This window comes from Mobula birostris, chromosome 3 (assembly GCF_030028105.1).
Source record: "Mobula birostris isolate sMobBir1 chromosome 3, sMobBir1.hap1, whole genome shotgun sequence".
In the NCBI taxonomy this organism is placed as follows: domain Eukaryota; kingdom Metazoa; phylum Chordata; class Chondrichthyes; order Myliobatiformes; family Myliobatidae; genus Mobula; species Mobula birostris.
The window spans coordinates 110,394,277-110,413,727 of record NC_092372.1 but is presented as its reverse complement, the minus strand read 5'-3'; the positions used below and the strand labels follow the sequence as shown (position 1 = coordinate 110,413,727).

General features: G+C 41.0%; 1 protein-coding gene across 14 annotated transcripts in view; it reads right to left on the bottom strand.

Annotated features, from left to right (window-relative positions):
• LOC140195219 (calcium/calmodulin-dependent protein kinase type II delta chain) overlaps window positions 1-8,048 on the bottom strand; it is a 580,639-nt gene extending 572,591 nt beyond the window's left edge. For 8 of the 14 annotated variants that reach the window (XM_072253189.1, XM_072253194.1, XM_072253191.1 and 5 more), the window contains exons 1-2: window positions 7,526-8,047; window positions 6,982-7,076 (exon numbers count right to left, since the gene is read on the bottom strand). In XM_072253189.1, coding sequence (XP_072109290.1) covers window positions 6,982-7,076; window positions 7,526-7,590 — 160 coding nt within the window. In that variant the 5' untranslated portion in view covers window positions 7,591-8,047. Of the gene's footprint in view, window positions 1-6,981; window positions 7,077-7,525 lie in introns of all 14 variants that reach the window. The other 6 variants (XM_072253192.1, XM_072253190.1, XM_072253195.1 and 3 more) reach the window with 2 other exon arrangements.
• Between the last annotated feature and the right edge of the window lie 11,403 nt (window positions 8,049-19,451).

Below are 19,451 nucleotides of genomic sequence, written 5' to 3'. Positions count from 1 at the left end.
AGGATTTGGCAGGGTGATGGGAACTAGAGTGATAGGGCTGATGATGGGGTAGTTGTTATACAAGCAGAGACTGTAGTGAGACTGTCAAGACAAAGAGGTGAATGTAGAATCATTGCGAGTAGAGTTCAGGAACTACAAGGGTAAAAATACTCTAATGTGAGTTACATACAACAGTGGACAGGAGGTGGGTTACAAATGACAACTAGAGGATCAAAATGCATGTCAAAAGAGCAATGTTATAATAGTCATGGGGGATTTCAATATACGGGTACATAGGAAAGAGAAAGGAAAAAAAAATCAGTATTGTGCTGATTTTGGATCCCAAAAGAAAAAATTTGTGGAATGCCTACAAGATAACTTATTAAGAGCAGTTAGTGTTAAACTGGGTGTTGTGTAATGAACCAGGTTCGATTAGAGATCTTAAGGTAAATGAACCCTTAGGAGGGAGTGATCATAACATGACAGAATTCACCCTGCAATTTGAGGGGAGAAGCTAAAGTTAGATATATCAGTATTATAGTAGAGTAAAGGGAATTAGAGGCATGAAAGAGGAGCTGACCAATTTGATTGGAAGGGGACACTGGCAGGGATGACAGCAAAGCAGCAATGGCTGGAATTTCTGGGAGTAATTCAGAAGGCATAGGACAGAGACATCACAAAGAGGAAGAATTATTCTAAAGGAAGGATGACACAACCGGAGCTGACAAGGGAAGTGAAAGCCAATATAAAAGCAAAAGAGAGGGCATATAATAGAACAAAAATTAGTGGGAAGTTAGAGGATTGTGGGTTTTTTAAAAAACCAACTGAAGGCAATTTTAAAAGCACTGTAAGGAGGGAAAAAGATGAAATATGAAGGTAAGCTAGCCAATAATAACAAAGAGGATAGTAAAAGTACTTTTAGATATACGGGAAGCGAGAATAGAAAATGAGGCTGGAGAGGTAGTAATGGGAGACAAGGAAATGGCAAACAAACCGAATAAGTATTTTGCGTCGGTCTACTCCTGCACCTATTGTCTTCACTGTGGAAGACACAAGCAGTATGCCGCAAGTTCAAGAGTGTCAGGGACAGAAGTGAGTGCAGTTACTATTACTGGGGAAAACTGCTTGGGAAGCTGAAAGAGCTTTCAGTAGACAAGTCACCTGAACCAGATGGACTGCATCCCAGGATCCTGAAAGAGGTGGCTGAAGTGATTGTGGAAGCATTAATAATGACATTTCAAGAATCAACGGATTCTTTGTATGATTGGCTGCCGGTGACTAGTGCTGTTCCACAGGGTCTGCTTTGGGACAGATTATTTTTCTGTTGTATGTCCACTACTTGGATAAAGAACTTGACGGCTTTATGGCCAATAGTGGACGGGCAGGCAGTATTGAGGAAGCAGTTAAGGACAAGGCAGATTAGGAGAATGGGCAAATGTGTCAGATGGAATACAATGGTCGGGAAGTGTATGGTCATGCACTTTGGTGGAAGGAACAAAAGTGTAAACCATTTTCTAAATAGGCAGAAAATTGAAAAACGTCTGAGATGCGGAGAGACTTGGGAGTCCTCGTGCAAGATTCCCTAAAGGTCAAGTTGCAGGTTGAGTTGGTGCTAAGGAAAGCAAATGCAATGTTAACATTTTGAGAGGACTACAATAAAAATAAGGATGTATTGCTGACACTTTAAGGCACTGGTGAATCCTCACTTGGGTGCACTATGAGCAGTTTTAGGCCCCTTATCTAAGAAAGGATGATCTGGCATTGGAGGGGGTCCAGAGGAGGTTCACAAGGATGACCCCAGAACGAAAGTGTTAAAGTATGAAAAGCGTTTGATGGTTCTGGGCCTGTATTCACAGTTTAAATGACAGAAGATCTCATTGAAACCTATCGAATATTGAAAGGCCTAGACAAATTGGATGTGGAGAGGATATTTCCTATAGTGGGCAAGTCTGGGATCAGACAACAGTCTCAGGATAAAAAGACATCCATTGAGAAGAGATGAGAAGGACCTTATTTAGCCAGAGGATAGTGAATCTGTGGAATTCATTACCATGGATGGCTGTGGAAGCCAAGTCATTGAGTATATGTAAAGCAGAGATTGATAGGCTCTTAGTTAGTCAGGGTATCAAAGGTTATAGGGAGAAGGCAGGAAAATGAGGTTGAGCGGGATAATGCAGCAACCATGATAGAATGGCAGAGCAGGCTCAGTGGGCTGAGTGGCCTAATTCTGCTCCTATGTCTTATGGACATATGTACTTTGATAATAAATTCACTTTCAACTTTGAAGGAGATTGAGTTTCTTGAAGCAGAGAAGACCAACGATGGCCTGATAATAGATACACAAAATTCAAGGGCAACAGACTTTTAGAATTTTTCTGCTCCATAATAAAGGTGTTTAAAAATAGAAAGAATAAAATTATACAAGGCAAGAAGCAAAAGATTGAGAGGAGATTTGAGAGCAAGTTTCCCTGCTTTTCACCAACCCACACACTGCCGAAGGTGGTGGTGAATGCAGGTACTGTCACAACTTCTTACAACTAAGATTAGTATAACCTTTTGCCCCAGAGCAAGGATACCAAGAAATTGAGAACATAGATTTAAGGTAAGAGCAACAAAGTTTAAAGAGGATTGCAGGGTAAGTTTTTCCCCAACACTGAGGGTGGTGGTTATCTGAAGTGAGGTGTGAGAGGTGGTGGTGGCAGCAGATACAATTATAATATCTAAAAGGCATTTTGACAGGTACGTGGATCGGAACAATTGAGAGGGCTATTGGCCTAGTTGGAGGAGTAAATAAGTACAAAATTGGCATCAACGCAGAGGGTAAAATGAGCCATATTCTGTCCTGTCAATAAACATCTAGACAAGCATCTGAATTGCTGAGAAGATTACAGACTAAAAGCAGGTCAATGGGACTAGTATACAGTGGATAGAAACAATTTGTAGCCGCATGGCCTAACGGTACAACTCCATAATTCATCCGCTGATTTCAATGAAGAACAATTGCAAGTAATAAGTATTTATCTTACACAACATTTAAAATATTGTCTGTTAGGCAAGTTAATTGTAACCTTTAAAATATCAAATATTGTAAATCTAATCAACATTTTAATGATCTTATAATACGTTTCTGAACAGTCGAAAGATTTTGAAAGCCAACATGATCAGTGGGCTTGGCTCAGCTGTCAAGATTTTGTTTTCAGCAATTTGGTGAGTAAAATTTTTCTGGCCCCACCAACTTTAACCAGGTGTAGGAGGAAAGGTGGTCAAATGAAAGTTACACCGACAACTACTGTAACTCCATCTACAAATTTGCACTGTAATGGGTCATATCCGAAACAACAAGTCAGAGCACAGGAAGGAGATAAAGAGCTTAATGACCTTGGTGTCAATGACATTAACCTTTCTCTCCACATCAGCAAAACAAGAGCTGGTTAATGACTTCAAGAACAGGGATGGGAGGGCATGCACATGCTCCTGCCCGCGTCAAAGGTGTTGAAGTGCAGGGCTTCAAGCTCCTAGGAGTGAACATCATCAATACTCTCCAGGGATAGATAACCCCTTTGAGAGATACTCTGCAGTATAGAGTAAGATAGAGGCAGGAAAGTTGTTCCCACTGGTAGGTAAGACTGGAGCTAGGGGACATAGCCTCAAGATTCAGGGGAGTAGATTTAGGATGGAGATGAGGAGGAACTGCTTTTCCAAAGAGTGGCGAATCTGTGGAATTCTCTGCTCAATGAAGCAGTGGGGGCTAAGACAAGGTTGGATAGATTTTTATATGAATTAAGGGTTATGGGGAAAAGGCAGGCAGGTAGAAATGAGTCCATGGCCAGACCAGCCATGATATTATTGAATGGCAGAGCAGGCTCAGTGAGCCAGATGGCCTACTCCTGCTCCTATTTCTTATGTTCTTAGTACCTCATCTTGATCCAACCACATAGACACCATAGCCAATAAAGCTCACCAATGTCTCTGTTCTTTAGGAGGCCAAAGAAATCTGGCACGTCCCCATCGACCCTTACCAATTTTGAACTGATGCACCATAGACGACATCCTGTTTGTTATGGCAACTGTTCTGCATGTGAACCCAATAAACTGCAAAGTTGTGGACACAGCTCAGCACATCACAGAAACCAGCTTCTATGCACTCTTTCAATACAGCTTGCTGCTTCAGTAAATCAGCCAGCATAATCAAGGACGCCACACATTATTCTCCCCTCTTCCAGTGGGCAGAAGACGAAAAAGCCTGCAAGCCCAGACCACCGGACTACCCAGTTGTTCCCTAAACAATAAGATGGATTCTTGACTTCACAATCTACCTCATTATGATCTTGCACCTTATCATTTACCTGCACTGCACTCTCTCAGTATATGTTACACTTTATTCTGTATTGTTCTACTTCAACGCAGTGTGTAGTTCTTCTCTGTATGAATGATATGTAAGACAGGCTTTGCACTGTACATGTGGCAACAATAAAACAATTCCAATATCAAGCCCAGCTTTTGGCACTAGGCCTCTACAGAAGAGCAGACCAACATTTTGGGAGCCACAGAACAGTAATCTCCTTTCATGGGTCAGCAGGAATTTAAACAAAATTATGACAAAGTTGGCTTCAAATTTCAGGTAGCAATAAACTAAAAAGCTGAGTTCCCCAGTGGAATCTAATGCTGAATTTACAGTTACAACAAGTGAATTTGATTCTCTACTTCTACAATGGATCTGTTCTGTGGTAAGTGGCAGATACCAAATATAGTAAAAATGTACAGAACAAAAATGTTTGCTATTGTTTAAAGCAGGGGTAAACAACCTTAAACATAAATGATTTTCTAGCACAAGTTATGCATTAATTTGAGGTAAAACATAACTAGATGTATTTAAATGGATAATTCCCATATTTCAAGTTTTTTATGGCATTTATCTGGCCCACTCATTAATACGCGATCCAGCCCACAGAGGCAAAAAGGTTGCCGACCCCCGGTTTAAAGTATTCTCAGTATTTACTAAGACAGTATTTCCAAAACAGACATATCCATTGAATAAACATCCTCAAAACAAGCTATGAGTTTTTAATTGTAGCTTCAACAACAGAAGTAATTTGACTATCTCATTCAGGTATATACTTCTCCAGTTTTTATTAAACCTGTCAAACTCAAAAATTTATCTGTATTGAATTTTTCAGAAAATACACAAATTTCATTTTCTACATTCATGAATATATGCCTTACTGTATCTATTCCTCACTTTGAAACAAACTCAATCAAGCACTTAACTTCTAAATTTCAACATTCTGGACATTCTTTAGTAAATTAATTCACTGAGGGTTTCAATATCAAAAACCCTCACTCCATTTGATTATACAACATAATCAATGCCTTTATTAGTTGGAGAAGAAATTTGGTAATGATGCTAAAAGCTCACAGGGGAGGTATTGTACTACTGAAACAAGGGAGTGAAAAAACAGAACAATTAACATCCCAGATCCCCATTATGCAATGCAATACAACTTGTGACTTTGAATCTAACCAGATAAGATCAAATACAGGAAACATTGCAAGACACAAAGGACAGATTTTCCTTGTGGTTTGCAGATTAGTAATATTTTAGTTTAACAATTATTTTTAGTCACCCCTCCGCTGGTTTTAAAGGAACTTCTCAATAGTACAAGCACAAAACAAAAGGGAAGTAATACCACATCTCATATTAGAAGCTATATATGCAACAATAAATCCCAGGACTGAGGGCTTAAAACTTTAACTGCTTTGAAGGTGATGTCATATCATCATCATCATTAGAAAACTAGAGTCTTGGAAAACTAATACACTTGAAAGATAATTGGAAGTGGATGTGCAGGCTTAAACAACTGGCAACTTTCAGGCACTTCCATACACACCATGAAGACAATCTTCCATTGGGCAACAAACTTTACAGCATGGCCATCTCACCGCAGACCGCCTCCACCCACTCCACAGGGATCCTCTCACACCTCACACTGCAGTTATACATCAAGTTTCAGAGGTAGTGCTCAGTAACCCTGCACAATTCTAAATAAGCTTCACCAAAGGTGGGGGTGAAAGCAGGAAAGAAACATTAAATCTGGAAGCCAACTGCCTTGCATTAAATATACCGTTTCATTAAAGATGGACCCAAATCTTCTCCATGCTTGACAGAAGCACACGTTCACCCTGACATTTTCCACAGATTGTAGTGGCCCATGTTCATACATGGAGTCGCTAATGAGTTCATGGCGTGATCTTCCCTTTGAGAATTCATTGAACTACTGGAAGGATGCTCTGGTTGATTAACAGACTGACAGATCGAATGCTTCTTCCACAGCAAAACCATCTCGAAGAACTGAAATATGGTACATTATTTCAGTAGCAACTGCTTAGCTGCTGCAGCTGCAGGACCACAACTGCAGACAGCCAAGTAGAGAGACATCGAAGGAATACAATATCAAAAACCTGGGGATCTGGGAGACGGGATTCACAGAAAATAGAGTAGAACACTATAAATATTTAACTGGTGCTGAAGATTGTTTTGAACATTCATGTGTATAAGACACATTAAAAGTATGGTTGATATTGAACATGTTATAACTCAATTATTGACACAACCATTGAACCTGTGAAAATCTGCATGAAAAACAAATTCTATTGGTTTATTTATTATGATTGGAATGCTAGCCATCATCAAACACAGTAAAGTGTACAAGTACTGACTTGCCCTACCTCACCAACTTGCTCTACTGGAATTTTATGAAAGGATAGCTTGCCAGTGGCCCCAATCCATTTTCACACACAGTAATTTTTTTAAAAAATTACAATACCCCCTCAACACACACAATGATCCGTACTGAAATAAGTCTAATTCCTTTGAAATTTACAATCATAAATACATCTTAAAAACATCTGATGTGACATACTGATTGTACTCACTAATTGTTACTCTAATAAATCATCCACAAATTAATAATAAGAATAGGCTATATACGATATAGTGCATACCCCTGGCAGAGAGCTTTTTAGTGTTGATGATTTTGGCAGCATATTCCTGTCCTGTCGAGATTTTCATGCATCGTCTCACTACCGAGAATGCTCCCCTGAAAGGAACAATCAAAGACAGTCATGTACAAAAATTATAGACAGAACAATTAAGCTTCACCAACTTAGAATATTGCTTCAGTGCGGCTGGCGCACAGCCCAAAGCCGAACATACAATGAACACAAATAATTTAACGCACTTGAAACGGTTAAGACTCCCGCAAAATAAAACCAACCATTTCAAGATTTCCGATGCATTGTCTACTAACTGGTCTTCTGATTCACAGGAACATTTTTACCACCAAAGCAAATTTGCAAAGAACGAAACTAAAGTACATATTTTGCTAAATTCTATGCCTCCAACTAACCATTAATAACATCTATTGAAAGCCAGTATACTTCACTAAAACATAATTGCGAACCTCCCACGGAGCACTCATGCACGCCTGAAATCCAACCGTATTATTCATTTAGAGAGAACATAAATCAGTCAGATTTGCTGCCATACTTTCCAAGTTCCTCGAATAGCTGGTATTCATCTGTGAACCTGGTGCAGGTTGTAGTCGAAGCCATAACGACGACAGTGGCTGCTGTCTCCGGTGTTGAAGCTATTCACCGATTCCCGCACGGCGGACACCACCTGGCTGGCTGGGTAACGCCGACACCAAGAGTGGACAAAACCCGCAACCACCCTCCTGCCTTCCTATCCTGCACCGAGACAAGGACTGGAATAGCTTCCCCCGCAGTTCCTCGGCTACTGCAGCGGCAGCGTGGGGATCTCAGCAACGACCGGAGCCCGCAGCAGCTCTCCACTATCCAGTCACCTCGCAAATGAACACACGCCCTCCCTTCTCCTCATGCACGACTTCTACGCTCGCTGCCTCGCCTCTGGAACCTCCTCCCCCTCCGGCTACTTCTTGTCCTTCCCCTGAAACAGGGACGATTCAACCACCAGATCGCAGTCACCTGCTCCGACCTCCCTCACAGCCCTGGCAAATATAACGCTAAAGCCCGGCTCGGCGCTCCCAACATCTCGCGATATATTTCACCAAAAAACGGCCGAGCGCGTCGCTACTGGGGGGGGGGGCAGTGACGTCAGAGGCCAAGCAGGGCAAAACTTGAGCTGTCTGTGCTTTCAGAGAAATCGTGATCCAAGGCAGGGGACGAATCTCTGCTGGGTTAAAGCTTTCATGTCGAATGCTGAAGTGGCCGTGCACATATCAGCAAATGGAGCTTTTTGTCAAGATATCCCAACATTGCAAGGAAATAAGACATGCCCCGGGCTGCGAAAAGTTGTCCCCTTTCCCGCTGTCATCGACCAGTGATTAAATCAACACGCTTTATTTCGTCTCGACCATCGGAATCATTCACATGATTCCAGCATCTTCCCTCTTCCATTCCAGTCCTGAAGAAACATCGACTGCTTATTCAGTTCTATAGATACCGCCTTAGTTCCTTCAGAGTTTTGTGTGTGTGTCTACATTGGAGAAACCCATCGTAAATTGAGGGACCGCTTTGCCCAGCACCTGCACTCCAACCACCGTACGCGGAACTTCCCGCTGCCCAAGCATGTTAATTCCGAATCCCATTCCCATTTCCGTTCCCGTTCCAACATGTTGGTCATCCTCAGGGTGGAGGTACAACACCTTATATTCCGTCTGGGTCGTCTCCAACCTGATGGCATGAATATCAATTTCTCCTTCCGTTAAAAATATCATCCTCCCCTTTTCTATTGCCCACTCTGGCCTCTTAACACCTATCGCCTCCCCCTGATGCCCCACCTCCTTCCCTTTCTCCTGTGGTCCACTTTATGTTCTTATCAGATTGCTTCTTCTCCATCCCTTTACCTTTCCCACCTACCTAGCTTCACCTATCACCTTCTAGCTATCTTCCTTCCCTAACCCCACCTATTTATTCTGACATCTTCCTCCTTCCTTTGTAGTCCTGAAGGAGGGTCTTGGCACAACATGGTTGACTGTTTGGTAATTCCATGGATGCCTCCTGACGTGCTGAGTTCCTCCAGCGTTTTGTGTGTTTTACATTCAGAATATGCTTCAATCAACATTTCCGTTGATATTCATTGATGCCCGTTGAGACAAGTCAGGCAGATTGTGTCAGTCTGACACCCAGCACTACTTTATCCAAAGCCTATCCAGCTGTCAAGTGGCTGTGTGGGTCATGGGCATCTCCATTCTTGCACCTCGGTCGAATGCTTGCTCTGATCCTGAAACAAGTGTAGTCACCCTAGCCTTGGCACAGGCTTCAGAGGCTTTTTCAGTGATTTGCAGCCAGGACCGTGCTGGAGCACTTGCAGGTTCAGGTGATGACATTGACAAATACATGTATTTTTTGAGTGTGTATCACACATCTTGTGACCATTTTACTTCAATCGTTTAGGATTCTGAGAGAGAAGGATGGAATATGTCCTCACCATGTTTCACAATATACACTCAATAGCCACTTTACTAGCTAACTCCTGTACCGAATAAGGTAGCCACTGAGTGTATGTTCATAGTCTTCTGCTGCTATAGCCCATCTACTTCAAGGTTTGACACGTGTGTTCAGCACTGTTTTCCACACACCACTGTTGTAATGTGTGGTTTTTTGAGTTCCTGCCGGCTTGAGTCAGTCTGGCCATTCTCCACTGACCTTTCTCACTAAAATATTCTACAGAATTGCCACTCACTGGATTTATTTTTTGTTTTTCGCACCAATCTCACTAAACTCTAGAGATTGTTGTGCGTGAAAATCCCAGGTGATCAGTACTTTTGTGAGATACTCAAACTACCCCATCTGACACCAACAATCATTCCACAGTCAAAGTCACTTAGATCATATTTCTTCTCCATTCTGATGTTTGGACTGAGCAACAACTGAAACTTAACCATGTCAGCATGATTTTATGCATTGAGTTGCCGCTCCATTAATGAGCAGGTATGTGGCTGTACCTAATAAAATGGCCATTGAGTGTAGAATGCAACTGAGAGACAGCTGCAAATATCAAGAAGTTTTACACAGCATTCTGTGTTATATATGTAAATAAAAACTGGTACCGTTATGAAACACAGATCCCAGGACGGGGTTGATGGAGGACATTGAATCTATCATTGTTTTGTTTTCTTTCTCAAGGAGCACAGTTCCCAAGTTTCATTGCTCATGCACTCTTATTTAACCCATTTCAATCAACTGGTTTGTGAGTGTTGGAGTGGGACAGTACAATGGTACAAGATGTTATAGAAAAATAATATTACCCAGATTTAACCTCAGGGTACATTCTTGTGAATGTGAGGTGACACAAGATGTTTTATGTCATCTTCATTGCAAATCTCAGGTATGTTTGAAGATGCCAAATCAATAGCTACAAACTTTCATACTCTTGATGGTAATGTTACAGGATCAACTATGGCCCATTTGTGGCAGACAGTTGTGGGTTAACCTTTGCTTTTCAGCTCAAAATCTCAGGTCTGTGATAGTTCTCAGATAGTTGCACTGTCAGAAGCCATGTTTAAATTGTCAAAATCTCAGCCTGTGATAGTTCTCAGAGAGATAGTTGCACTGTCAGAAGTCATGTTTAAGTTGGGATGCTAAGGTAAAAGATGAAAGTTGAAAAGGCTCTGTAGCAAAGAAGTTTGCAGAGGGTCAGTCTTCTGCTTACCCAACCAATAGTTATGCTTCAGATAACATCATTATGCAGGCTGTTTTGTCATTATGATGGTACATTTTTGGAACTGAGCTTTCACATACTGGTTGTCATAAATATAGTTCATCTGAATACATAGTATAATTCATAATTGGCTAAATGATTTCACTGCATTCTGCCCTTATTGGCATTGGCAGATCTGTGAAGTGGGCAGTGTCACTTTGCTTGGGGAATCAAACACAACTACATCTTGTAATAGAAGTTTTGCAGGATCAGCTAATCCCAAATGTGAGATGAAATGTTGGAACAAAATGGGTAGTTGTTGGCCAATGCAATCTTGATGGACCAAGGGACATATTTCCATGTTGCAACCCTCTATAATTAATCAGTAAAGAACATTGATTTAGAGAAGAGTAGATTTGAAATTCAATGTTATACGTAGAAAATAGAGCATTAGAGCACAGTACCCTTGTACCCACAATGTTGTGCCAACCTTTTCACCTGCTCCATATGATCAATCTAACCATTCCCTCCTACAAAGCCCTCTATTTTTCTATTATCTGTGTGCCTAGCTAAGAGCTTATTAAATACCCCTAATGTATCTGCCCTGGCAGGGAGTTTCATTCTCTGTGTAAAGAACTTAACCTCTAACATCCTTCCTATAGTTTCCTCCAATCATCTTAAAATTTTGCCTCCATGAATTAGCCATTTCTGCCCTGGGAAAAAGTCTCTGTTATAATCTTGGACATCCCTATCAAGTCACCTCTCATCTTTCTTCGCAGATACAAAAACAGTTTTTAAAAGGCATCTGCACAGGTACTTGGATAGGAAAGGCATGGAGGGATATAGATCTATTGCAGACAAGTAAGATTAGTGCAGACAGACATCACAGTGAGCATGACCATGGGTACCTGGTTCGTTGTTGACATTTCTATGTTTGAATAAGGGTACCCCTTTCAAGGAATACAGGCTCAAATTATCTATCTCAACCCTCTCATCTCAAGAATTAGCCTGGTAAATATTATTTGGACAGTCTCCAAAGCTATTACAGTTTGATAGGTATGACCTCACCAACAGCCTGTAAAACTAAAGCACTACCTCCTTATTAGACTCCAACTCCTTCACAACAAAGGACAAAATATAGTTTACCTACTTAACTATTTGTTATATCTATCTGCCAATCCTTTATGATTCATGTGCTTCGAGCTCATAGATTTCAATAAACTTTGCCAGGCCATCAGACTGATTAACTCACACTGATTTGAGTGTATTTCTATGTTACATTGACTGTTTTATTTATTATAAATTATTATAAATTACTATGATTGCACATTTAAACAGTGATTTAATGTGAAGATTTTTACTTGTGTATGTGAAGGATGTAAGAAATAATGTCAATTCAATTCAATTTGGAGTCTCTCTTCATTAAGATAATAATCTGCTTTTTGATTCAGCTTACTTTATTCCCCACATTAACAGTGAAGTTTTCGCACAATGATTCAAAATCCAAAGTTCAGAAGTTCAAAGTAATTTTATTATCAAAGTACATATATATCACCATATACAACCCTAAATATATTTTCCTGTGGGCATTCACAGGAAATAAGAAGAAACATAATAGAATCAATAAAAAAACTGCTCACAAGACTGACAAACATCCAATGTGCAAAAAAAACTACAAATTAAAAAAATAAAAAACAAAATAATAATAATAATGAATAAATAAATAAATATTGAGAACATGAGATAAAGAATCCTTGAAAGTGAGTCCAGAAGTTGTGGGAACAGTTTAGCGTTGGGGTGAGTGAAGCTGAGTTATCCCCTCTGGTTCAAGAGCCTGATGGTTGAGGGGTAATAACTATTCCTGAACCTGGTGGTGTGAGTCCTGGGGTTTCTGTACTTCCTTCCTGATTGATGGCAGCAGCGAGAAATGGGCATGCCCTGGGTGGTGGGCTTCCTTGATGGATGTTTTTTCCTGCTCCAGTGCTCTTGTAGATGTGCTCAATGGTGGGAGGCTTTACCCATGATGCACTGGGCTGTATCGACTACTCTTTGTAGACTTTTCCATTCAAGGATGTTTCCATACCAGTCAGTATACTCTCCACCTATAGAAGTTTATCAGAGTTTTAGATGACATGTCGAATCTTCACAAGCTTCCAGGTACTTTCTTTGTAATGGTACTTACATGGTGGACCCAGGGTAGATCCTCCAAAATGATAATGCTGAGGAATTTAAAGTTACTTACTCTCTCCACCCTTGATCTCCTGATGAGGACTGGCTCATGGTCCTCCAGTTTCCTTCTACTGTAGTCAATAATCTGCTCTTTGGTTTTGCTGACGTTGAGTAAGAGGTTATTGTGGGAACATTCAGCCACATCTTCAATCTCAGTCATATATGCTGAGTCATCACCATCTTTAAAATGGTGAATGATAGTGTTATACTGTGTCCTGTTGCTGGATCACAAAGTCCTCATTACCACAGAGCCATCCTCCTTTTTTTCTAATATCGGTAAAATGAAAACCTTATATTTAGTTAAATCTTCCCCCTTGTAAATCATTAATATAAATAGTAAATACTTCAGGGCAAACAACTGAGCACTGAGGTGCTGCATTAGTTACATTCCTCCAGCCTGCGAAGGACCCATTTCATTTATTCCAGCACAAAATGCTGGAGAAACTCAGCAGGTCTGGCAACATCTATGGAAAGGAATAGAGTCGACATTTTGCTCCGAGACCTTTCATCAGGACTCTAATATGTAGATATTTTAATTTACACACCATGGCAACTTGTCAACTGTTTTAGTAAATACCAGTTTTCTTCTATCAGCTCTCCCTCTAACATCCTCAAAGCATTTGAACAAGTTTGGCAGATATAATATACCTTCCATAAAACCATGCTGATATCATTTGATTGCTGTATGATTAGTTTTTTTCTTCTTTGCTTATTGACTTTTAATAAAGAGAAAACTTAGATGTCAGGAAACAAGCCCAATGCTAAGAAACTGATAGTTTGATTAAACAAGTTACACAAACAGCTTTTAGAAGCTGATTACTAAAATGTTGTTGATTTTCTAAATTAGTGTTTATAACCAAGAGGCATTTGTCATGTGATACATTCCAGTTAGAGCAGGTTTAAAAAAAAGGTGTGGGAAGGTGTTCCAAGTCGCGTAGAAAGAAATTTTTAAAATAATTAAGATTTGAGGTAGTTCTTTAAAGACCAGATAACTGTTGAAAGTCATAAATATATTTTGATGAGAATGTACAATGCATGTTTAATAAGTTTTCAGATGATGCTAAAGTAGGTGAGGACGTTGACAATGAAAATGGTTATCCAGATTTACAGAGGAAAATTGATCAGCTGAAGAATAGCAAGTGGACTTTAATTCAGGTAAATAGGCAGTGTGGCATGTTGGGAAGTCAGATTAGAGTAGGACATTCACAGTGAATGTAGGAACCTAGGGAGTGTTAAAGAGAGGGAGCTAGGTACATAGGTACAGCAATACTTTATTCAAACTCAATATAAAACAGAATCAGGTTTATTATCATTGACCTATATCATGAAATTTGTTGTTTTGCTGCTGTACAGTCCAGTTCATAAAAGAATTTCTATAAGTTACAACATGAAATGTATAAAAAGATAAATAAGCAAAAAGAGAGCAAAATAGGGAGGTAGTTTTCAAGAGTTCATGGATCGTTCAGAAATCTGATGGCGGAGGGAAAGAAGTTATTGTGTCTTTAGAATCCTGTACTTCCTCCCTAATGGTAGTAGTGAGAAGAGGGCACGTCTGGGTGCTGAGGATCCTTAATGTTGGATGCTGCGGTAAAGAAGGCAAATGCAATGTTGGCATTTATTTCAAGGGGAATAGAATATACAAGCAAGGAGATAATGCTGAGCCTTTATAAGACACTCGTCAGGCCGTACTTAGAGTGGTGTCAACAGTTTTGGGCCCCATATCGCAGAAAGGATGTGTTGTCATTGGAGAGAGTTCAGAGGAGGTTCACAAGGATGATTCCAGAAATGAAGGGGTTAACATATGAGGAGCATTTCGCAACTTTGGACCTGTACTCACTGGAATTTAGAAGAATGTGGGGCAATCTCATTGAAACCTACCGAATGTTGAAAGGACTAGATAGGATCGATGTGGAGAGAAAGTGGGGGTATCCAGAACTAGAGGGCCCTGCCTCAGAATTGAGGGGTGACCCTTTAGAACAGAGATAAGGAGGATTTTTTTTTAGCCAGAGAGTAGTGAATCTGTGGAATGCTCTGTCACAGGTGGCAGTGGAGGCCATGTCTGTGCATGTATTTAAGGCGGAAGTTGATCGTTCAGGGTGTCAAAGGATATGGTGAGAAGGCAAGTGTATGGGGTTGAGTGGGATCTGGGATTAGTCATGATGGAATGGCAGAGCAGACTCGATGGGCTGAATGGCCTAATTCTGCTGCTGTGTCTTGTGGTCTTCTTGAGTCATTTCCTTTTGAAGATGTCCTCAGTGGTGGGAAGGCTAGTGTCATGATAAAGCTGGCTGAGTTTACAATCCTCTGCAGCTTTTTCCAGTCCTGTGAATCAGCAACTCCATACCAGACTGAATGCAACCGGTCAGAATGGTATATTGAAAGAGATTTGCTAGTCTTTGCTGACATCCCAAATCTCCTCAAACTCCTGTTGAAATATACTGTAGCTTCTGGCATGCCTTCTTCACAATTGAATCAATATGTTGTGCCCAGGATACATCTTCAGAGATGTTGATACCCAAGAATGTGAAGAAGCTCCCCCTTTCCACTGCTGACTGATGTGTGTTTGGCCAACTTCCCCTTCCTGAAGTCCACATCAATCCTTTGGTCTTGTTGTGCTGACACCACTCCAGCAGCTGATTTATTTCACTTCTGCACACCTCCTTGTCACCATCTCAGATTGTACCAACAACTGTAATATTATTGGCAGATTTATGGATGGCATTTGAGCTGTGCCAACCACACAGTCATGGTAATAGAGAGAGTAGAGCAACCGGCTTAGCACACACCCTTGAGGTGCATCTGTGTTGATTGTCGGTGAGGAAGTGATGTTATTTCTGATCCTCACTGATTGTGGTCTTCTGATGAGAAAGTTAAAGATCTAGTTGCAGAGGGAGATAGAAGTCTAGGTTTTGAAGGGGTTGGTGATTTTGAATGCTGAGATGTAATCAATAAACAGCAGCCAGGCATAGATACTGCTGTTGTCCAAGTGGAGAGCCAGTGAGATTTTATCAACTGGCCTGTTGTGGTGGGATGCAAATTACAGCAGGTCCAGGTCTTTGCACAGACCTGCTGTTAATTCCAGCCACGAGCAAACTCTCAAGGCATTTCATCACAGTAAATTGTTGATGGTCATTGATGCAACTTATCCTGGTCTTCTTGGGCACTTTTGAAGCAGGTGGAATCCTTCAACTGCAACAGTGAGAGATTGAAGATGTCCTTGAACACTCTCGTCAGCTGGTTCTTAGCTCACTGGCCTTCATCAATATAGAAGTTGAGTATAAAAGTTGGGATGCTATGCTGCATTAGTGCAAGATGTTGTCTTTGTGCAGGAGGCTGCATTTGGAATATTGTCTTCAGTTTTGTTACCTTGTTATAGGAAAAATGCCATTAAGCTGGAAAGAATGCAAGGGAGATTTACAAAACTGTTGTCAGGACGTGAGGGACTATGTTATCGGGAGAGGCTGGAACATAGGAGAATGAGAAATGATCTTTCAGACCTGTATAAAATTATGAAGGGCATAGATAGGGTCAATGCACGGCCTTTTTCCCAGGGTTGGGAATCAAGAGCTAAGGGACATAGGTGAGACGGGAAAGATCTATTCGGAACCTGAGGGGCAACTTTTTCACTCACAAGGTGGTCAGTATAAGGAATGAGCTGCCAGTGGAAGTGGTCCCGGCAGATATATTAACAACATTGAAAATGTACTCAGACAGGCACATTGGATAGAAAAGTTTTTGAGGGATATGGGTATACATGGGCAAACAGGGGGCAGCCTAGATGGGAACCTAGGTTGGCATGGACCAGTTCGGCCGAAGGGGGGTGTTTTTGTACTGTGTAACTCTGACACTACATGAGAAACACTTACCCGTTCTGCTCTCCCAAAAGCAATACTCTCCGATCAACTACATATTTTCACAGCTTTACCTTCCAAAAACCTGACAGGTCACGACCAGACAGAGCAATATGGTTGAAATTGCTGAAGTTACTAATGGGTGAAGTAGAATCTCTGAGGAGAAAAAGAGTTACGGTCAGATGAGAGATTTCAATTTATAAACTTGGTGAACAAACTCCTACTCCTCAGGCTAAATACACCACTGTGTAACTGAGTGTTGGAGTTCCTGACAACAGACCTCAGATAGTCAGGATCCACCCTCTCTATCATCCTCAACATGGGTGCCCCAGGGCTGTGTGCTGAACTCATCGCTGTACACTCTGCTCACACATGACTGGATGGCCAAACACTTCAGTAATCACTTTGTCATGTTTGTCAATGATACGACAGTGGTGGGGCTCATCACCAACATTAACAAGTCGGCCTATAGAGAGCAGGTGGAAGAGATCAAGGCCTAGTGCAGGGCAAATAACCTTTTCTTCAATGTCAACAAGACAGAAGAGATGGCTATTGACCAGAAGAATTCACACCGCTCTTTACATTGGAGGCACAGCAGTGGAGACTGTGAGCAGCTTCAAACTCCTGGGAGTGCACATCACACACAACCTCTCTTGGTCCGAGAACACATTCTACACAAGCTGGAAAGCTCGCCAACACGTCTACTTTCTGAGGAGACTGAAGAGAGCTGAACTATGCACATCTATATTCACATCCTTCTATGGTAGGGAATATCCTAACATGCTGCTTCATTGCATGGTACAGATCTCCACTGCACAGGCAGGAAGGCTCTACAACGGGTGATCAAAACTGCCCAATGCATCACCAGCACCAGCCTATTTGTAATCTAGCACATATATATAGCTATGTAGCATCCACCAGACCCAAAAACAGTTACTTTCCACAAGCAGTAAAGCTGATCAACACCTCCACCCACAAACCCACCCCTCCACACTCCCAGCCACCACTACTTTATCATTTCCGCTCAGAGTCACCTTATGTACAGACACTTCTGCACCTAGTATCACTTAATTGACATACAATTGTCACGCAGGTGAGAAACTGCTAGAAAGTTCAGCAGTCTAATGAACAAGGAGGCAATTAAAAGAGAGAGAGAATACGGCACGAGCTGAGACACAAGCTGGGAAGTCACCATGATAACAGCTCAGAGCGGTTGAGTTAACGGATGCTGGAGTTTTGGATGGATTATAAAAAGTTGATCCTTTGGTCTGATAACGGCAGAGGAGACACAGCATGGAAGAACTGCGGCAGCTACCCGAGAAACCACTGGTGGAGTTTAAGACCACCACGAGGGTGGAGGCGACGGACCGATTAATTTCGACCCGTGATTACCAGTGTGGGTAAGAGCTTGCCTGTGGGGATCTGCTGGTGGTGAACCCGTGCTGTCGGTTAGTAGACTGTTCCCTAGAAGGGGCTCTGTCCAACTATGTCTGTGTGGGGGTCACACCAAGTGACTCTGAAGACTTCGGAAGCAAGAACAACTAAAGCTGAACATCAACTCAATTAACTCTCTCTCTCTCCGTCAATTCAACCGGACGCAACACAAAGTGAACTGAACTGCTTAAACTTACCTGACACCGTAAGACTGATATCTACCTCCTGGACTATTATTTATTTATTTTTTGTATCCACACACACATTTACGAATATATAGATATATAATAGTTTATAACCTGTATTGTATTATTCGGTTTAATGATATTAATTCATAGTAGTAATAAATATAGTCTTAATTTATAATAAACTAGACTCTGGATGTGTTGCATTTCTGCTGGTCCTTTTCAACCCGTCACGGGGTTCGTGACACAATAAATCTATGCATATAAGCCATCTTGTGTAGTTGTATTTATTATGTTTTTTATTATTGTAGTCTTTACCTAATTGTGCTTTTCTTTTATGCACATTGGATCCAGAGTAACAATTATTTCATTCTCCTTTACACTTGTGACGTTAACCAATGTTGAATCTTGAATCTTGAATTTGCATTGCAGACTTTGTGGACCAGACAGCCCGCTCCTCGCCTGTAGAATTCTATGAAAAGTCTTTGACCTGTTTCTCTTACTACAAATCCTGCCAAGTCTTCAGGAGTATTACTTTTTCATTTTTATTTTAGAAATCAAGCATCTGCAGGTTTTTGCTTTAAGATTGTTGTTGTAATGAAAACATTGTGAAGCCAACCATCTCGCAAAAAAAAATCAGCATTCAAGCAACCATACAAACCTTTGTAATCATGAGTATTTCATTTCTTCTGCTAAACAGTTAAAATGATTGTCATTAACATCTGTTCTGATGAAAGGTCTCTGCCCAAACCCTTAACTCCTCATTCCCCTCTATAGGTGATGTGTGACCTGAGGAGTTCCTACACCATTTTGTATGTGTTACTCTATCATTAACATCTTCATTTGGATGCTCAGCCTGCTCTTCATTATTCAATTTAATTATCTTAGCATCAACTGCTTTGGTTTGAAGTTTGACCTACATATCCACTCACAAGTCATTTTAAGCTTCTAATTCTGTGCCAGTGTAAAGATCAGACTTATGTCCATATTAACCATCCAGTGTGCTGGGTTTCCTGTCTTGCAACTTCTAACCCTATGATTATTCAGGCCCAGAGGATTGGAGGATAGCAAATGGTGTTCTGCTGTTTAAGA